The sequence below is a fragment of the Anarhichas minor genome, unplaced genomic scaffold (genome assembly GCF_050575085.1).
Source record: "Anarhichas minor isolate MPS153535 unplaced genomic scaffold, ASM5057508v1 ptg000024l, whole genome shotgun sequence".
Lineage (NCBI taxonomy): Eukaryota > Metazoa > Chordata > Actinopteri > Perciformes > Anarhichadidae > Anarhichas > Anarhichas minor.
This window is the reverse complement of record NW_027466470.1, coordinates 10,286,522-10,306,939: the sequence shown is the minus strand read 5'-3', so window position 1 is coordinate 10,306,939 and position 20,418 is coordinate 10,286,522. Positions and strand designations below refer to the sequence as shown.

General features: G+C 40.6%; 1 protein-coding gene across 1 annotated transcript in view; it reads left to right on the top strand.

Moving 5' to 3' along the window:
• Nucleotides 1-19,751, top strand: part of tmtopsa (teleost multiple tissue opsin a) — a 39,537-nt gene extending 19,786 nt beyond the window's left edge. The window contains exons 3-4 of the mRNA XM_076098167.1: nucleotides 7,528-7,761; nucleotides 19,470-19,751. Of these exons, the coding sequence (XP_075954282.1) occupies nucleotides 7,528-7,761; nucleotides 19,470-19,751 (516 nt within the window). The remainder of the gene's footprint in view (nucleotides 1-7,527; nucleotides 7,762-19,469) is intronic.
• Nucleotides 19,752-20,418: the final 667 nt, after the last annotated feature.

The following is a 20,418-nucleotide window of genomic DNA, read 5'->3' as shown; positions in this document are numbered from 1 at the left end:
ACTATGCGTACTGCAAATACCCTTTGAAGTAGTTTTGATGCAATTTGTCCGCTGAGTTATCAATATGTGATGTACACATTAGACAATCCAGGTAGTACACAGCAAGTTGTATTTTCAGCTCTATTTTTACATTTTCAGTAAAAAATAAATAATGTATTGCAATATATCGTATCGTGACACGTGTATCGCGAAACACATATCGTGATGTGCTTGCCAATACACAGCCCTACACACTCTGATTTGATAAAGTGAGAGAGATAGGAAGAAACTGTCTGATAACAAAGCAGAAATAAATTAGAGTATTGTAGGGTGTGGGGAAATAAAGTTTAGTACATGGTGACTCTACAGTTCTTGACTGAACAGTTTCTGAAATATAAACAGTTAAGACTTATGTCTTGACTTGTTTCTGCCATACTTGAGCCCTGCTGTCAGTCTATCTCCTCCATCCACCCCCAGAACCATTTTATGTGTTTGGAACATGCCGAAGGTGACTTGTCCGCCACACTCCTCACTATGCCTGCTGGCCTGGTATCAAATATCCAACAAAACTCCAAACTTCAGCAAAGAAAGTTGAAAAGATACCCTCTCAACCAAGGTTATTCGATTAGATCATCGGATTATTAACATGTCATCATCAATCATAACAGCATCATATAATGCAATTACAATCCCAAAATCCATCTTGCACAACAACTATTTCACTGGAAGAAAACAATGCTGGTTCAGATTCTATTAAACCGCCTGCAGCTCTATCACCAATATTAAGCTGTTGAGACTATTTGATTACATTGTTATAACTTGAATTACCGCCTTGGGGTTGGTTGCCTCCGCCAACCGGTCAAGTTGCTGTTTACATCAAAGTCTGTCCAATATCTCACCACTTTATCTTGTAATCCTATTAGACATTTGTGTGAAATTAGTAAAATAATTCTGGAGTTATGACCAAACATGAGTTTTGTGACATCACAGTGACCTTGACCTTCAAAATAAAATCAGTTCTTCCTCCAGTCCAAATGGGCTTTTGTGCCAAATTTGAAGATATTACTTCCAGGCATTCCTGAGACATAAACGTCATGCCATAAAAAGCAGCTGATCTCATATAGTGTGTCATATAGCTTCAGAGAGGACTTCCACATCAACACAAACGCTTACTGAGCCTGAAGGTCCACAATGTTAATTACACCAACAGCCCATATTTGCTTTTAAATAAACTGCTGTTTTCCCTTTCGCCAGCTGCCTCCAATAAGGATTATCTGGTGCTCAAACATGAACATTTCTTTAAACCATAACAGGATATTGTGACCGAAATACTTTTTTTGTAGCTAATGTCATGTAACACAGTATTTTGTTCTATTTTATTCTGAAAAAAACAACTTATGTTTGTTGCTGGAATTGTTGAAATACTGAAATAAGTTGTAGTTGTGTGGCAGTCAAAATACAATTACATGTTACCTCGTCTATATATTTCAGCTCACCTCTTCTGTCGGACTCAAATACAAAATGTTGTCGTATAGAGTGCTGCAGGGACGGCGTGTTTTTGTAGTCCAACCCTCAAAAGTTAGCATTGCAGTGGTTCCCTCGACAAAAAGCCAAAGGGATTTACCATTGGATTTTGGATTATTGCAGAAAAAAAGATATGTGGAAATCACAAGTTTATTATACTTCCAAGTTTTGTTCAGCAAGCTAATCTTCCCAAATGAACACCACTTCCATGATTCTTTAAGCCTAGATACAATCGGCAGAAGCAAAAAGTTAACGTTACAATATAAACTAACTACACCACGGTCGTATGACTTTATGTCACCACCACTAAGCGTAGCGTAAGTATTTAGGCGTCATGACGTTTTGTAGTCTCATTTAGTCACTTGTTAGCAACCGCCTTTTTTTAAATTCACGAGTGGGATTTACTGACGTACTCCTGCACCGCTCTTTTGGCACAGTTTTACTTTTCATTGACAAATGTCGGTTTGCATGAAGTCAAACCGGTTTAAGCTCATTAACTGAACCGGCAAAGCCTGAAATTAACCCAACTCCATCTTGAACTATTCTCTTTGAAAACTAACAATACGGATAGGATGGATCTTAGGACTCTGCAGCACTTTCCCCCTCCACTAGACCTTTCCATCTCCTCTGACAAGACTGTAACAACTCCTGCCTGAAGCCTGCAGGAGCCCTAACTTTATTCTAGACAAGGAACTGTTATACAAAGCTCACAATGCAGCCACAACACAAGTATGGGGGTTCGCGCTCCCAAAAAAAACCCCATCAAATCTGAGCTTTCCTCACCCAGGGCTATGCTCGACTCTTTGCTCAAACTGTAATCATCCCCTGCCTTGATCACTGCAGCGCCAACTGCAGTCAGGCTGCTGAAGTATTCTCTTAAACTGAAACTCATCAATTATTCCCCCGATTCTTGCATGTCCTTCTACTATTCCCTCCTTGAAAAGGGTTTTTAATAATGGAGCTGCGGCCTGGACCATGCGGCCCATCCGGCGCTCTAAATTCTGCCACAACGGGCTACATTCCCCTCCTTGAGACGACCTGGTCATCACGTCTTTTGGCTCCGCTTCTGCTGTGGGTGGATTAACCTTCCGTCTCCATTCGGCAAAGGAAAAATACTTTTTTTTTTGTTCTTAAATCTCATCAAAAGTATGTGTCTCACTGACCGCTCACTTCATATTTGTCAAAGTGCTTAACTGTGAACTGATTTTAACATTCACTCGTAAGTTCCTCTTCTGAGCATGACATGAACAGCTAAATGCCTCCAGTTAAGTGTAACTGTCAGATTTCTCAAGTGAGACAGCGCACAGTTTACCCGTCCACCTCGCTTCACACGCCATTATTCATCCGCTTCCATGTGACATGCTGTGATTAGAATAGATGGCTTTGCCTACAGACAGCGAATTTCAATTAGATGTCAGTTTTCTCCCTTAGAGACAACATGTTCTTAATATCAACTTCAGTGTCATCTGGAAAAGCAACAAGTAAGCGTAGCAGAAAACACACACATTCATGCTTTTAGGCAGAACACGAAACACACCATCACTGTTGGTCACATGGCCTTATAAATACGGCAGTCTACAGTAAACACAAGGCTTTAGCAGGTGACATTGGCCGTGGTAACACCTGTCTTTTCAATGTGACTTTTGTCATCGGTTGCGCCAGATCGGAACTCAGCTGCGTCCGCATAGTGTTCACACTTGAAACTTCAATGCAACCTGTCTGATCGGATATAATTTGTGGTCAAGGGAGCAGCTGTAAAACTGTGGATGAACGCATTTAATTTCCTTTAAATTAATCACAGTAAAAATTCCCCTGTTGAATTGAAGAAAAGCCGGCATTGCAGGACGAGGGATGAGAGGATCATAGAAGACCTCAATCAATTCAACAACAGACTGTTCTCTCTGCTGCTGTCAGGGAGAGACTTCTGCCGCCTGAAGGCCAAAACAGAGAGGATGAGGAGTTTCTACCCTTAGGCCAGTGAACCAGTGACTTTCTTCAATCACCTGCCATACATTTTAAAGAATATTCGATATGGACAGGTGGTTATATTGTTTTCAAACTCAAACTTATACGGTTTCATTACGTCACCGTTTAATTTTTCCGAAACGTACCGATTATTTTTTTATCGTTTATTTTTGAAAAGTATTTTTCTGTCTAGTATTCCAGTCTATTCTTTTGTATTTGTAGTTGCTTTATCACTAGGCACAAACGCATTTCACTACACGTTGTTTAAAGATAAGCAACAAGCAGACAAGATCATAGTCAAATTTGTGATTTGTGATATACAAAATAAATTGAATTGAAAATCTAAAAACAACAACATAGACTTAGTAGGAGACCAAATGTAAACAACTGACCCTGTTGTCAATGTAAGACCAACCCAACCATCCACCCCCAACCTCATCCCTAAAAGACATTCTGGTGCTACAACAACAACGTCGCTCTGCTGCCGCCATTTCTCCTCAACAAGTAACGTCATTATTCACACCAAGAGGTCACAGCCCCGAAACAACTCTTCTATCTTTAAGGTGGACCAGTTATTCTCCTTTAATCATCGGTCAAAATACTTGTTTTATGTTGGTTACGTTTAAACGGACGATTATTAACACACACACACACACACACACACACACACTATGAAAACGAACTGGTACGTGTGACAGGAACAAGACAAGCAGACTACAAACATGGACAGAGTATACGCACACACAGACACACATGTTGAAATCACAAAGCCATGTCATGTACCTACAGCATTAACAAGCTTCATTCTATTTTGGTTCAAAACTCACTTTAACATTGCGGCATACTGGTCAGATGATCGGTCTAAATAACTTACAGCCCGCCGGGGACTCAAGAGGAGACAATGCTCCTTCTGTCAGGGAGGACAAATAGCTATGGGATATTTGATTAAGTCTGTGAAGTGCTGTGAAGATATTCTCTCTTGACAAACATTTCACGTCAAACAGCTCTCGACAAGTTCTTTCCCTCTTGTCTATCGACACTGTGTGCCTCAGTGCTGCATTGGACTACTGCCCAGCATTTACAACTCTATTTCAAACTGTCATTATGCAAAGCTAAAAAGAAGGGGTCTGCTGTTGTTCAGTTCGCTGTCTGCTTAGTGAAACACATCATGTCATCAAAAACCTCCTGTTATTTGATTTCTCATTACCAAGCTTGTCGTCTTGTCATCTTGACAAAAGGCCGCAACAGATTTGTGCCGTCACATGGACACAACACATAAATATGAATTATACGGCTTTAGGGAATGGCTGCTTAGCATATGAAACGGCTTCTCTGGTAGGGCAGTCAATGAGTAAGCTAGCTCCCTTCACCGGCTACCCAGCCTTTGATTGCAATCATTCAGCACTCACTCTCCATTTCCTCAATTTCTCTGCCACTTCACTTATTTAATCAGAGCCAAGATTGAAGCTATTAGCCGCCTATTCTCCAGAGCTGACAAAGTCTACAGGGTGGGAACAGAACCAAACTGGAAGTAGAACCGAAACGTTCCAAAGCCAGAAAGACAACTGACCAAACTGACAACAAGGATGAATTCCAAAAACTATCAATTTATAAGCGTACCCAATAAATTAGGAGAGCTATATACAGAAGGCATTGAACCGTCACTAAGCTCTTGGCAGGATATGTAGCAGTTTATAGACATATTGGCTGTTGTTGGAATCTGAAGTTATGTTTTGTTTTTGTTGTCGTTTGAGTTTATACCGGCCTCAAACTATCCAACATAAGCGCTTTCACAGGACCTTGTTTATTGAACTTTGTGCCATGCTGTTATCCTGCCAAGTTACGGATTTGATGGCAGAGGGAGTCGAAACAAATTCAGTTGGTCCCACTGTCAGTGTGATGGACTTATCTGTCTTTGCCGTAATTGGCTGGTCACAAAACCCCTCCCCAATAAGGGATTGTGCAATCATAGCTTGGCAACTGTAACTAGGCACAGCGGGTCTGTCAAGCTTTGGATTTTTTTTTTGGAAGCATTGTGCATGAGGGCAAGAGAGATACCTTGTTTATAAAGAGTTTCTTTCCAAAACCGAAAACACAAGAGCAAAAATGCATGGAATGGATTAAACAGTGCATTTTAGGGCTCTAACACAAGACCAGCTAACGAGCCGACTAGCCTCAGATGCAAAGAATCTGCCTGTCTGGTGAAAGCCGAGTGCTATATTAATGTGTTCATGCAAATGCTGCAATGTGAGTATTGCGGCATGTAATGTAAATGTAATGAGTGACAACACAGGAGTCTACAGGAATGCACGAGTTTACATCATCGGCAGTATAATGTGCACTGAACAATGCAGGAAAAGAGCACCTTAACACACGGTGTATCCTATTTTATAGACCCTTATAACACGAATAAATATGTATACACCATATATGTGCTAAAATGAAAATATCTACATATAGAGGAGACCTATGGAAATATGGGGTTTCATTCAGGAGAGAGAGAGACAGAGAGAAGAATATTTTTCTTGGGGGGGATGATGACTGATTTGTTGTTTTTCCCCTTCAGTAATGTACTTATATACATGTGAACGGTACTTTCTTAGAATACCATCACTTCACTTCACCTCCCTTGTAAAACAGACAAAGAAAAACCTGCACAGTAGGAGCATTTTATTTTATTTTGTAAGTGTCTCCCTGTCGGTGTGTGCCTCCATGGACAGTTGAGTGATGGCTGCAGACATGTGGCCACCAGGTAGAGATACACAAGGTTGTGGAGGATGAACGTTTTTGTCAGCTTGGACGTTTGTCCATGTGAAGGTCACTGGCTGTACATACAAGCAACAAGCACATATAAGAGTAGTATTCATCTTCTCATCTAACTTTCCGCAAGCATGCAAATAACTGTATTTTATACAAATGTATAGTTGAATAAATTGTTATCACTGAAAATCGATGGGAATGATGGTCAAATTCCAGAAGAGGGACCAAGTGTGCTCACATCTTTGCAAAAATACTAAACTGCAGCACAAAGCAAGTTTGGCTCCAAATGAAAGAGTTTTTTTTTCTTTTCAAGGCGGCATTTTCATCTATAAGTGTGAAAGAGAAAAACAAGCATAGAGGCAGAAATCAAATCAAATCCTTATCACCTGCTGGTCAGCAAACCGCAGGGAAAACTAGAATTACCTCGTTTTATGCCTCTGACAACCAGTAAAGTTGCAGTTTTTATCATTTCTGTCCAAAAACTTAGCACTTCATAATGTTATCCTGTTAGACAGTTGTGTGAAATTGTCAAAGCATGAGCAACAAAGCATGAGTAATGGCCAAAATGAATTTTGAGAGGTCACTGACCACCAAATCAGTTCATCCTCGAATCCGAGTGGATGTTTGTGCCAGATGTAATACAAATCCTGACAGATATATTCCTGAGATATCACATTCACGAGAAGGAGACATACATGAGGTCACAGTGACCGTGACATTTGAAAACCAAAATCTAATCAGTTCATTCATTTGAGTTCAAGTCAAAGTTTGTGCCAACTTCAAAGAAGTTTCCTCAAGGCTTTGCTGAGAAATTTCGACAACTGGCTGTCGCTACAGTGGAAGCATAAAACTTAATGAAACCCAAGTTGTAATAATCCAGAATTGTGTAAATTATGAGAACACACATTGTATGAAAGCAATGTGTGTTTGTCTATATTTGCACAACCTAAATCCAATTTAGCAGGATTAACAAAGCGCACTGTCATTTTCTTCTTCTTCTGCTTCTGTCTCCTCCTCTTCTGTAGAAATAGACAAAGAAAAGGCAGCTCTCTGTTCCTCTTTATACACCTTTCAATCCCCCACTTCAACCTTTCTGGAATGCACTCTATTCTGTCACTCACTGCATTGTATTTCCTAGATTCCTCTCCTCCTTTTCTAGCTTCTATTTCCAATAGGGAAAAAATGGATGCCTTGTGGCAGCAAAAGTCAAACACCAATAGTGTCAGAGCACTTTGTGTCATTACTAGCTCACTAAAGTATGATTTCTTATCTTCGCTCTCTTTCCCTCGCTGTCTGCAGGTGAGCGGGATCAATCCATCCATGAGCAGGAAACGTGAGCAGCGCGTGTTATTCATGGTGGTGATCATGGTGATCTGCTACCTCTTGTGCTGGCTGCCGTACGGCATCATGGCCCTGATGGCCACCTTCGGGCCGCCGGGACTGGTCACGCCCGTGGCGAGCATCATCCCCTCAGTCCTGGCCAAGACGAGCACAGTCATCAACCCAGTCATCTATGTGTTCATGAATAAACAGGTGAGAGTGGGGTGGGGGGGGGGGGGGGGGCTGCTGCAGGATGAGGTCATCTTGCCTACTGAGGCCAGTTGTCTCGATTGTTTTCACTGTGGTTTGATATAATGGAAATGAGTCATTGTTTCATTATTCACATCAGATGTTATTCCAGTGCCTTCTCGACACTGAATAATCTAAATTATGTACCCGTGTATGAATGATGAATAACAAGGTGTTTTTCCACATCTGAATCCAGCTATTTGTTACAGATTTGAGGCAAAGGTGTACCATGTGGCATCACAAGGTCCAACATCCAGTTATTTAATGACAGACAATTCAATAAGACGACAGAGGCCATGTTAGGCAAATCAAATGTATTCTGTAATCACCTAACTCAAGCCTTTCATGTGATTCTAACCAATTCCTAGTAATTGACTGTTTGTCAAACTAGAAGGGTTATTTGCAATGTCATGAAGGCACCCGTAGCCTGAAGTGTTGACAATTAGTCTCACAATGCTCAATTAACCTTGACCCGTGCCCATCCTGATGAATCACTGAAGGAGTTATTATCTTTAATTTGGAGCTCCCCTTTTGAGCTTGTTGCTATAAGTGGCCTGGGACTATTATTATAACTGCTCTACTACTTTGTTACATTTAATCTCTTCATTTCCACAGGTTTATTAGCATTATAACTGCTGAACATATTTCTTTTTCAAGTTGTGCATTCCCCTAATATACGGCTTGAATAATATAAATATTTCAACACTTCAAATTAAGCATTTCAAGAGTAAAAAAAGGGAAAATACGCTTATTGCCGTTTTACGCCGCGTTAATGCACTTTAGAGAAGCTTGTACGCAGATTTAGTGACCTGCAAACAGAGGAAGCCCAGCTGTTTCCCCCTTTGTGCAAAGCAAAGATGCTACTGGCTGTAGCTTTATATTTAGATATCTAGCTAACTCATCTCATCTAATTATCCGCCAGAATGCTAAAAAGCTTATTTCCCAAAATGTCGAACTAAATAAGAAACAAACTAAGTTAAAAAAAAACACATCTTTAGGTTTCATTATCCGCTTCATCGGGACTGTGTGGGTGGTTTGATCGGATTTGATTGACAGTGACCAAACAATGTATTGATTGTTGTCGGGACATAGATAGAATTTCAGCATATTTTTAAAAAAAAATGTTTTGGAAGAAAATTACAAACCCAAACTTTTCTGCCCCAACTTGTGCAGAATATGCTAAACCTTTTGGGCCATCAGCTTCTAAACTAGATAGCGCTGGCCCTGCTCAGGCTTGTTTGGCCGGAGGGCCAGAGAGACAGGATGAAAGTTAAAAGGCAGTCAGGGTTGGGACGTGAACTCCAGCATCAGACATGTTTCATCCATCATTCCTTGTGCTATGCCACTAGTGGCCAACATGTGGACAACCACATCTGATGTTAGATGCACATACATACATACTGAAGTATTGATTAAGGACTGTGGGACACAAAGCATTTGTATCCAAATAATTAATCACAGCAGACCTTTAAAGTAGTGTCACATTATTGTGCGACTCAGGCTTTGCTTGCGTTATTAAATAACTTGCTTCACTGTAGAGCTTTAAACATTCAGACATACAGTTCACTGCTTTAGCAGCTACAACAACTTAGTCCTGAAAGTCATTTGAAAGTAATTTGTTAATAACTTGATTGATTAATCATCACAAAATTCAGAGTTTGATCACTCATTTATTACTTTATTAAAATAGTTTACCAAGGCTGGATGACCAACTGGGCCCTAGACCCTTATTGGACGTGGGGGTTAAGATAAATCTGAGAGGACACTGGTTGATTAAAAAAAAAAATAATTACGTTCCATAAATTGCTTTTGCTTGTTTTCTTGTGAAGTGATGGATAATTTGACCTCTTCAGGCCTCTAAAATCATTCAAATGAAACAATCAATTGAGGGGGGACAAAAATTACTCTTTGGTTTAATTGTTGAAAAGTGAAAAACAAAGTGAAGATATAACCTTTGCCTCATTTAAAGGGGTCTCAAGCCAAAATGGAGCCACTGACTTAGGGGGCGCTGAAGGCTTCATGTTCACTGTGTGGCAATTAGTTTGTGATAATAGGATTAACTCACAGTTTGTTTGGGAACTCCACAAAAGCCAGGGTATCGCAAGCCCATCGGCCAGCAGTCAGTAGAAGACCCTAGCCACGTTACTATGTCTTGTTTGCCACGTGCTGGCAATTTGTCTGCCGGGAACCCTGAAAACACGATATAAACTGCAACAATAATACTGGACAACTGTTTATTACCTCATTTTGAGGACCTGTTTTGTAGAGGGGCCTTCATTTTTTCATTTTTTACTGTATATGGTCTATAATCCTAAAAAAGTCAAAGTCAAATTACCACATAAGAATGATCAGAATGGAGAGGCCCGGGGGCGTCCTTGCAGGTTAATCCAGTTCCTTTGTTTACACACTTCCTCATTAACATTGCTGGCTGCCTTTGTGTTATATTCAGGTTGTTTCTTTAGTCTTAAAGCCTGCATTAATCATTGACACGTCAATATCCACAATCATTTATGAATATTAAACCAAACAAATGCACAAGAGCAATTGTTTCTGTAATGGCTTGCCAACCTCCGTGAATATGGAACTGCTGTATGCTTTGCGTCTGTGTTTTCCCAAGTATGTGATAACCGCAGCTGCAAAAATGTCCACAGATCCTACTAGTTATTCCCACAGGGAAGTTTCCCTGTCGACAGATTGTATTTACAGAACATATGACATGCACGCAGCATCAGCATACTGCAGCAGTCAATACTTTTCAGCTATACCTTATGCTGCAATATAGTAAGCAATGGCTAATCAAAAATGTGATTTTGGGTTTGACTGCTGGAGACGGTCCTGGCTCTCTGGGTGTGTTTGGGTGAAGCGCTGCAATTTGAACAAAATCCGTCCACATTATAGACAAACTAGCAAAATAAGGGCCTAGTCGAAAATTGAGTTGAACTTTCTTCGTGTCCAACTTATAAAAGAGTACAAAAGCAGATATTAACTTTTTGTTGTGTGTATGGTGTATTACGTTTTTTAGCTGTCATACAACCTCAAAGCGTAACTCCTCAGAAAAGGAGGCCAAAGTTGTTAAAAAAATGTAATATCAAATCCAAAGCAAAGGCGACTTTTGTCCTTGGATAAAAGATGACAATATTACTTTCACCGACTGAACGCCTTATTGTTTAAGACATGTAATGTCTATTTCTTAGATTTAGGAGTCATATTTTGGTCTGGAACTTAACTTGTCAAACTTTGTACTTTATTTTTCCACTTCCTCTCTCTTGCAAAAGTCTTTGTACAGAACCGTACATTCACACTTTAGATTTAAGATGTTCTTTCCCGCCACGCTGTTCATCATGGTGAGAAAAAAATAACATAGATAACCAGCGGATTGTCTTCCATTCCCACTGCGGCAGACTGATAGAACTTTTCTTCTCAATGTAATCTTTATCATCCCATTCGGTTCTTTTAAGTGAAGCACAAAATGCTGTCTAAAGGTTTTAGAAAATATTCTCTTCAGACTCAGAATTTCATGTACTAGACAGAGAATTATATACAGTACCGTGTATTGGAGAGTAAATGTTATCACAGCTTCCAAAGCAAATCAAGTGTTATACTTTCAAGTTCAAACTTTCCTCTTACGGTCAAAAGTTATTATATTGTGAAGTTGGAAATCAACACAAAACTACGCCCTGTTCCAGATGTTGCAACGTCAGCTGGAGGTATACGAGAGCCTCCATTGCACTCCCATCTGTTCCATCTCACACCGCCTTCCGACTCAAGCCCACGCCGCAGCTATCCGACCTTACAGGGACACCGTGACGGCGTGAGAGAGCAAAAGCGGGAGAGAAGGACACCGAATGTCCTGTATGTCATTTTCAGTCTTCAATTCCTCCCAGCCCGTTACTATGGAAACTGTGAGTTGAGGCGAGTTGAAGACTAAAAATGCTGTACAGATACAAGTAGCAGCTGGCGCGTGTTTGTCCACGATGAACGGCGCTCACAGACAAGAGGCCTGAGGTGGATGTCAGGGACGTGCACAGAAAAACGCAGGAATTATGGGTAAGTTCACACTGAATCATCTTTTTATTTCATGTGGATACATTATGGTTTGTACTGTATGCTCGCCGAGTGTGGTTACACAAAATAGTGTACATGGGAGAGGACTTAAACATTGAAGGAATAGCTCAACAGTTTTTTTGAGACGAGTCTATTCACTGTTCTTTGAGAGTTAGATGAGAAATGTGATGTGCCTCTCACATCTGTCATCTAGCTTAGCATAGCATAGAGTGGAAAAAGGGGGGAAAGAGCTAACTTTGCTTTGTCCAAAGGTAGCAAAATCCACCTACCAGCACCTTTAAGGCTCACTAATTCACAGCCCATTTCTTTAATCAGTTCAAAAACTCTGTGTAAAAACTACAATCTGTAGTTTTAAAGGGGGTTATGTGCCAGCCTATGTCTTGGCCAGGCAAGTGACTTTACATAAATAATACATTTTCCCAGAAGTCCAAGCAGAGTGATATCCGGAACTTTGAATTTAATTAGAAAACCCTCGATAGCAGCGTCAATGTCACCTATAGTGGTCTCATTTGTTGTCATTATTACTCTGTTCCAGCGCAAAGCTCACAACAGCTTGACAATGGCTTAAGTGGCACTGGCACTGATTGGCTAATCATTAGTCCCCCCCCCCCCCCCCCGCTGGACTTAATGGTCGATTACTCTTAAATCAAGAAATTGCTGATGCCAAAACAATCAGTTGACCCGAACTCGGTGGAGTGGGCGGATTCAAAAGGTCTGGCAAGTCATTTTTAGCTGTGGAGCTTTTCAACACAGCATGAGCCTAGCTGAGCTCCAAAGTGATCTCTTGATGCACTCGCAATTTGTGTATCATTCCTGAATATAAATGACTTATTGTCAAGAGGATCATTCTCCTAAATAACATGTCAAACAAACTGACGGGTGGTATAACATCAACATCTCATTTCATCGCTGTGAATTGCCTCATCACAACTGACAGTTTGACAGGCTCTGTGATCTTCTGAGTGATCTACTCCATCACCGCTGAAATAGTCTACTTCTTACGTGCATTCATATATCGACATTAACTTGCATTTAGTTTGCTGTTTGGAGTTATTTCAATAATTAATTATCTTGGGAGGTCAATAAAACATCGAAAAACACACATTGCTAGTAAATAAGAATTCATATTTTGTGTGTGTGCTTCTTTGTGTTTGAGCGTGACAGATAAGTAACAGTTTAGTGTCGTCAATTTGTGGTTTCAAAACCGTTCATATAACCTCCTCTCTATAATCTCTAGACGTGTAAATAATGCTTTTATCAGTTAACTATTTGTAAAAGTTACATCGTAAAAGCTCTTATAGCGAGCTATTGGGTGAGCTACTTGTTGTTTCTGTCCAGCATCATCTATTCAAACCTATTAAGCAAATGATAAATCATAAAGTTCTTAAACGTGTCTCTGCAGATGCAGATTGCATGAACGAATGTGTTGACAAGGCATAGTGGAACTAACATGAAAATGTAATGGCCTTATTTCTTTATTTCTGTCTCCCAAGATCTCAACACTGTTGAACACTCCTTATAAAATGTATTTTTTATTATATGACAAATAGAACCATGTTTCAGGCCCAAATGGGCTCCTCATCAGGTACGCTGATATGTAAATGCCTATTGTATTGTAGTTACTTAAGCACGGTGCCTCTGAAAAAGTTGTGATAGGAATCCATAACGAACATCATCAAAAAGAACCAGAGTTTTGGTTTCAGGGGAGCTGCTTATTTAATCATTTCAAAATTATCTCAATCCTCAGGCCACTTCAAACAGGAACTTGGATAGATTTGCTTACAGAAAAGAAAATCATGTTTGAGACTGGGAGCTGATCTGTTGGGATGGATTAAGTCACTTGCTCTTCTCCATCACAGAAATGAGAAGTTGCAGAAAATCTTAACTGTGATATTTGAAAGTTCCAGCAACCGTGTGTGTGGAAATGATTAATACACACAATATAAAAACACACTGCAGCCCTTTGCTGAATTGGGGATTTGCCAGGAAATCAGATGATTGTCATTCTGTTCACACGCTCCTGTCTTGACACTCATTATTTTTCCGGCTTCATACTCTGCGATCTGCAGGATTCTGCACAACACCGGGAAGTGTATTGGATCAAATTAAGTCACGTAAACGTTGAATGGAAGTAGTGGGTTACTCTGCACCGACAGGTTTTTGATAGCAGTGTCACAAAGAACTCTTTAAAAAGAAGTAAGATCTATTAATTTATGCAGATATGTAACCAATGATTGAACATGAAATATTGCCTCAAATATTACATGCACGGATTATGTTATGTTGGACTTGATGTCTCCTCTTGCAGAGCCGTGTGAGAACTGGTAATAATTAAATCTGTGTATAGTCACGTATATAGAAACCTAAAAATGTGAGAAAACGTCCCATGCTTTAAAATATAGATGAGCGCCTTATTGCCTTGGAAGATGCCCGATATTTGACCCTCTTGTTGTCATGCTCTATCCGTAGAGGATCAGCCCCACTCATAGAACGCATCACCCAAACCAGATGAGACCAGTCTGAGATAAACCTTCCTGTGTCATCTCCAACCCTCTCTCTTTGAAATACTCCATCAGTGCATGTCGCTCCTTCCATCTCCCCGTCACACTTTATCTATTTATCCGTCATTGCCTTCACCTTTCCCTCGACCTCAGCCTTGATGCCCCTGTGTTTGAACTAACTTCATCCTCTACCTTTTTTTCGGTTGCCTCCCATCTCCCTCTCTTCCATCCGTCTACTACTACTCGAATATTCTTTGGACAGCTGTGGGGAGCAGGGAGTAATGCATCAGCACCACAGAGAGGTGTGGATTCCCTTGCTCCTTTACATCTCTGCGCTAGACCTCGCTCTGAGATGACCTATATGTTCCGAAGAAACAGACAAAGGGGACGCATGTGTTGCTCATAGATATCGTGAGGAGAATTTTCTGGTGATGTCCTGAGGCATTTCTCTCTCGGTGTCTCCCGCTCTGCATGCAGGAGAAGCTCAATGTCGAGTCAAATGACTACAAAACAAAACAAAAAAAAGACGAGTTTGTGGTGCTGTTAAAATTCATGTTTGAGAGATGTTTCCAACTGAAAAGTACTTAGCTTTGTCATTTATAGGGAAAGTTCATCCCCGTCCAAAGCAGTACATTGCTTAATGGCTGCTACTTTTGTCTGCTTATCCAAACTGGGGGCGTGCCGACCGCAGTGTTCGGTAGGTAATACAATGACTTATGGATAAGTACCTCATACACCCCACTTCAAAGACCATACTTTATCCTTTTAAAGGATATGACTGGTAATATTCTATATTTCTGCTTTTGTTTACGAATCCAATGAAAATACCAAAATCAGCAACGCGTTAGTCCGTCTATCAATACACTACTTTCCCCAGTCTCAGCACCCCATTGATCATTACTGAAGATGTAAATATTTAAAACGTTTAAAACGAGTCATTTCCCTAAACAGCCGGGCACTGTAGTTTCTGACAAACATTTCTCAAACGGGAGTAAAGAGTATATTTATTGAAGACTATTCTCAGCTGCTCTAGAGAGTATTTACAGCAAACAGGACGGGGATTGATTGCAGTGCACCTGCTCATCGTAATGATGTAGCATCACCCAGCGCAGCTGTGGAGCTCTATGGCACAGATTAATAAACTATATTAGGCTTTGACTACACGGGCACTACTTGTTAGTAGGAGTATGACAGCATATTACATTTTTTCCCAGTTACAATTTTGGTACAGTTTTTCAGCACACGCCCACATTTACATCACATTTCTTTATTGTTAAAAGTTCACTGAGCATCTTCCTGTTACTTGTATTAATTGTTTTTCATTAATGTGTTTGGATTAATTATTGTATCAACCCACTATTGTATCTCTCTCTCCATACCTGTCACAACATATTTTGTTCACAGTTGAAATGTTTTTAATGTGCACATTTGAATTTTGTGGCATCTTCCCTCCAACTAGATGCAAAACGCTTTCATCATATTTTGTCCTCGTGAGAAAATGTAGTAGACTATAAGTATACATGAAACTGTAAGTATACTAAGTATACTACGTTTACTCAAGAGTGGCGTCTTCAGAGTCCCGATTTAACAGGAACTTAATAAGAGGACTTAAATTGTCTAAATTGTGACTGCCTGTGTTGTGAATATGCCCTGGATTTGGTTGGAGATGCCTGGAATTTTAAGTACAGCCAAATACCCTGAATGCATTGTTATGCTTTCAACCTGCTGCTGGGGTCCTCAATTATTCAGAATCTTCCTACCTGTCCATCAGCAGATACCTGGACTTTGAGCTGGGTAATACAGGGGCTCTGTGATGTGCAAAGGTTGGTGTTGAACAGGAAGATCTGCATTAAATCATAATCCTGAGACTTCCAGATCTGTTGCTTGGATTGAAACATTTATCCAGGGGTACATTTATCATACCCTGACAGATGGTGTATGAATTGCAATGCCTTTCCTCTGTGCCTTGGAGACAGTCCGCTGTCCACAAAATATTGCGTTCGGACTCTTGGCACTGGTTAGAATACAGCCTTTGTGGAGGTGTAACCCTGAAAAGGTTTATGTGAAATTACTGAAACAATGTCAACAGTTTGAAGAAATACGTTATAGTATTATATCTTGTTATCTAGTCAGACTGAAAATCAATTGCAAAAATCATCATGCAAAATACAATTTTAAACTACTTGACTTTCAGACCTCGACTCACAACAGGAAGAGTAGGAGGAGGAATGGCAGAGCGTTAAGCGCCAGGTGGAAAAAGCTAAATCATTCTTTTCTATTTTTCCAAAAGAGATTAAAGGGTGAGGCCCCGATCACACCGAAACACTTCACTGGAAACGCATGGTCTGCAAAATGATTGTTTTCCTATATGGCGCCTGGCCTGCGCTCCTCAGTTGTACCACGCACCGTGTTTTTCTAGCAGTTTTTAGATGTGCATAGAAGTTTAAATATTCTCAACTTTTCAGCACCAGGTGCGAAGTAGCGCCGCTCGTCAATGTCATACTTGCCCCCGGCAGCGAATTTTATCAAGCAAGAAGCGGGCTTCACTACTTCACCACTGCCTTCCTGTTGTCTCACCGTTCGATGTGGTAAGGCTACCTAGCTAGTTAGCTAGGTAGTATGTGAAACGGAAGGGGGAATTCATATACCATGTTGTGATAGTTTCATGTGTGGGCTACATCGAGCAGGCAAGTGAGCGCATTATACATTTTCCATTAATCACATATTGCCCACGCTCCAAAGGCGCACCACGCCATTTTGTCTGACCTGCTTTGCCAAGGCGTTTAAGCGGGAAGGTGTGATCAGCCCCTAAGAACTTAACCTGCAGTAGGTTATCATTTATAATATGAAATGCATTTATTTTCATCCTAACTGTAGTTGCCTCTTTTTTTTTTTTTTTTTTTACAAAACTCCTTAATATTACTCTACATTATGCTGTAGCTCCAAAACGAACTAGAACGGTAAACAACTCATTTTAGTAGAGGGGAAAACATTGCAGAAACACACTTTCAAGTCACAGTGGAGAGAGAGAGAGAGAGAGAGAGAGAGAGAGAGAGAGAGAGACAGCAGATGATGGACGGAGAGAGAAGAGAGAGAGACAGCAGCATATGATTGAGAGGTGAGCGCCACATGAACTGTATCTGAAAATTGTGTGCGAGTTTATATTTCTATAAGCTAATGTTAACATGCAGTGGTGGAGGAAGTAGTCAGATCTATAGGGTAAAGTAGTACTACTACAGTGTAGAATACTCTGTTACAACTTAGTAAAAGGCATGCATACATGATGAAGTGCAGAAGGACTCTTATCTGTGTTTCCTTTTTCATTAGGTTGATACAATGCAAATCCAGAGTGGCAGAGTGGGCCTGCTCTCTCAGCCTCTTTAAAGACGAGTCAGTGAATGCTAGTCATAGCTAGTGATGTTACGTGCTGCGCCGAGGCTTCGGAGCAATAAGGAATAATCAAAAGAAGTTTTTTGTGAAGTGTGTATCTAGGATTTTATTGTTTTGGATCAATGACGTCTTTGATTACGCTCGAAGCCTAAACTGAGATTAAATTGAGAAATTATCGTTCCTGAACAAACATGAATAAAGTCTCCCCTCTACCCAGTTAAACCACTTCACAGTTTTAGAACACTAATATTGCCCCTCCAGCCATTATTATGATACAATTATTATTAATAATAATAATAATAATAATAATACATCAATTTTCTATAGCGCTTTTCAAAATACCCAAAGACGCTTTACAGGGTAATTATTGACCAAAGAATCGATTTCTACACTTCTTTTTGCAAAACTCACAAGGCAATTATACTACTGGCACAAAATACAGTAGCCTCGATCACAAATTACATGGTTGAGATCATCTGTAATAGATCTGCTTTACATCCTTGGCAACAAGGTGGTTGTGTGTGTGCATGAGAAATGAACCCTTTTGCGAACCAATTTGCTGGAAAGCTTCAATGCTTAATGAAGCTTCATCTCGCCATCACTACTTTTAGCTGCGCCCCTCTTTCTGTGTAACCAAAGGGTTGTTATGTCCAGCCATGTCTGCCTTGTAGCAGTGTGAAGAACCATGGAGACACAGAAACCTGCTTCCTGAGTACCCTCTGGGAAGTTATGAAGAGAGAGCAAGAGAGCGTCCAATGCACTTCTCCAGGGTGCCTCATTTTTATTATCAGCGTTTCCCACACATAGACTTTATGACATAATATACTATGATATTATACACTATACTATATATACTATACCCCCCCACCACCACTCGTAGAAAAAGTTAATGTTAAGACAAAGAAAAAAACAATAAAAACGGATGTCATGCTGTTTGAATATTGCTAGCAACAGGGCTCAAGACTAACCAAAATGGTCACAGATGCAGATTATTTTTGCATTGCGCGAGTTCAAATTTTACTTGGTCGCATTTATGCGAGTGCATGACGATCATTATGGATCAGAGACATCAGCCACAGCCTATTCCATCCTCGCCTCCAAAGTCTCAAAAGTCACCTTGAAGAGCGAGCATTGAGCAGCTGCCAGCTCCTACGGGGAGGGTCGAGCTCCCGCTCATTGCAGACCCGTGCTTAAGGGACAGTATTTGTTCATGCTGAGCAGAGATGCTGTGTTGCGAGGTTTTTCCTCGCGCTGTGTGCTGGTTACCTGGTTTGAAGTGCGCAGGTTGAGACTAAACGCCATACACAGCTTTGCACAGTGTGGGATGCGCATGTACGTATTGGCGGAGCACTTTACGATACAATTCATGTTCCAAAAATGAAGCAGTCGACCACAGATTATATCAAAAGCAAAATAATGAGACACTGTCACTGTGACAAAGTGACTGGGATCTATCTGTTATGTGTAAGGCAACATTGAGCAATATATGTTATGGATGTAACATTTATATGTATTGTATTCCCATAACATATGTCCAACAACGTACTACAGACATATTTTTGTTGGCTAGGCTTACATTCTAGGTGGTTTCTTGACTTATTTTCCTTTACAGTACAATCACGTAAGATAAATATTTGACTTCAACTACCCTACCCAGCAGAGGCTGGTGTTCCGGCTTTGTTCTGATCACGTGTTTGTGTTGTATGCTTGCCCCAGTTTTACAGATGTTTCAAAGCCCTACTGCGTTGTCAGGCTCCTCGACGAGGCTCCAGCTTAAAGAGCTCCTCCAAGGTTGCCACCAAGACCATGAGGGGTCTAGTAGTTACTGGTCCCCGCCGCACCAACGACTTCCTATACATGGCAGCCTTCCTGGGTCAACCGGTCGCCACCATTCCCCAACTGGGCCCCTCAGTGGAACCAACCATCGATGTCACCAGAGGCCCCTCTTCAGACATCAACAAACCTGTCGTATCACTAGTGGCCCACTTTGATGGCTGATGATTGGCTATGACCATGAAATCCCAAAGTCCCCAGCAAGGAAGTCATTATTTATGAGAGTGGTGGTGTAACTGAGGCTTGGAGAGCAGCAGCCTGAAAGTCTTGGTGGATTTAAAGCATCAGCTTTACCCTGGCTAGTAGACATGATGGACCGGTGGTAAATCTTGGACTGCCTCTGAATAATATAAACCCGCAGAAGCTGGGAGTCTGCGTTTCCCTGCAAAGAAAATGCATGCATCTCTCCTGCTAGGAACAGGCATTTAAATGATGTTCTTATCACGGGTTTTGGAGAAAGCACAGTCAGACTGTTATTGTAATATAAGAGGAATTGTAGGGCTTATTTATGTTGTGCAATATATGATGTTCAGTAAAGCGTTCACTCTGGCATAACAGAGATGTGTCTGAGTGCAGGAAGAGGGATAAGATGTCTTTTTGTATTGATTGCTTACTGAATGTGGTTACGAAGTGAGGTTGAAGACCAAAAGATGTTTATTACCCAGCATTTTGAAGTCTTTTCTAGAGTGGACAAGATTAAAAAGATGTAAGAGACTAGAGTAATGGGAACGTACTGATAATGATTTTTACGGATCAGTCTTTTTAGCTTTTATTCCCCGCCAGTAATTGTATTAATTTAATTCATCACTCGTCACTTTGAAATGCATAAGTA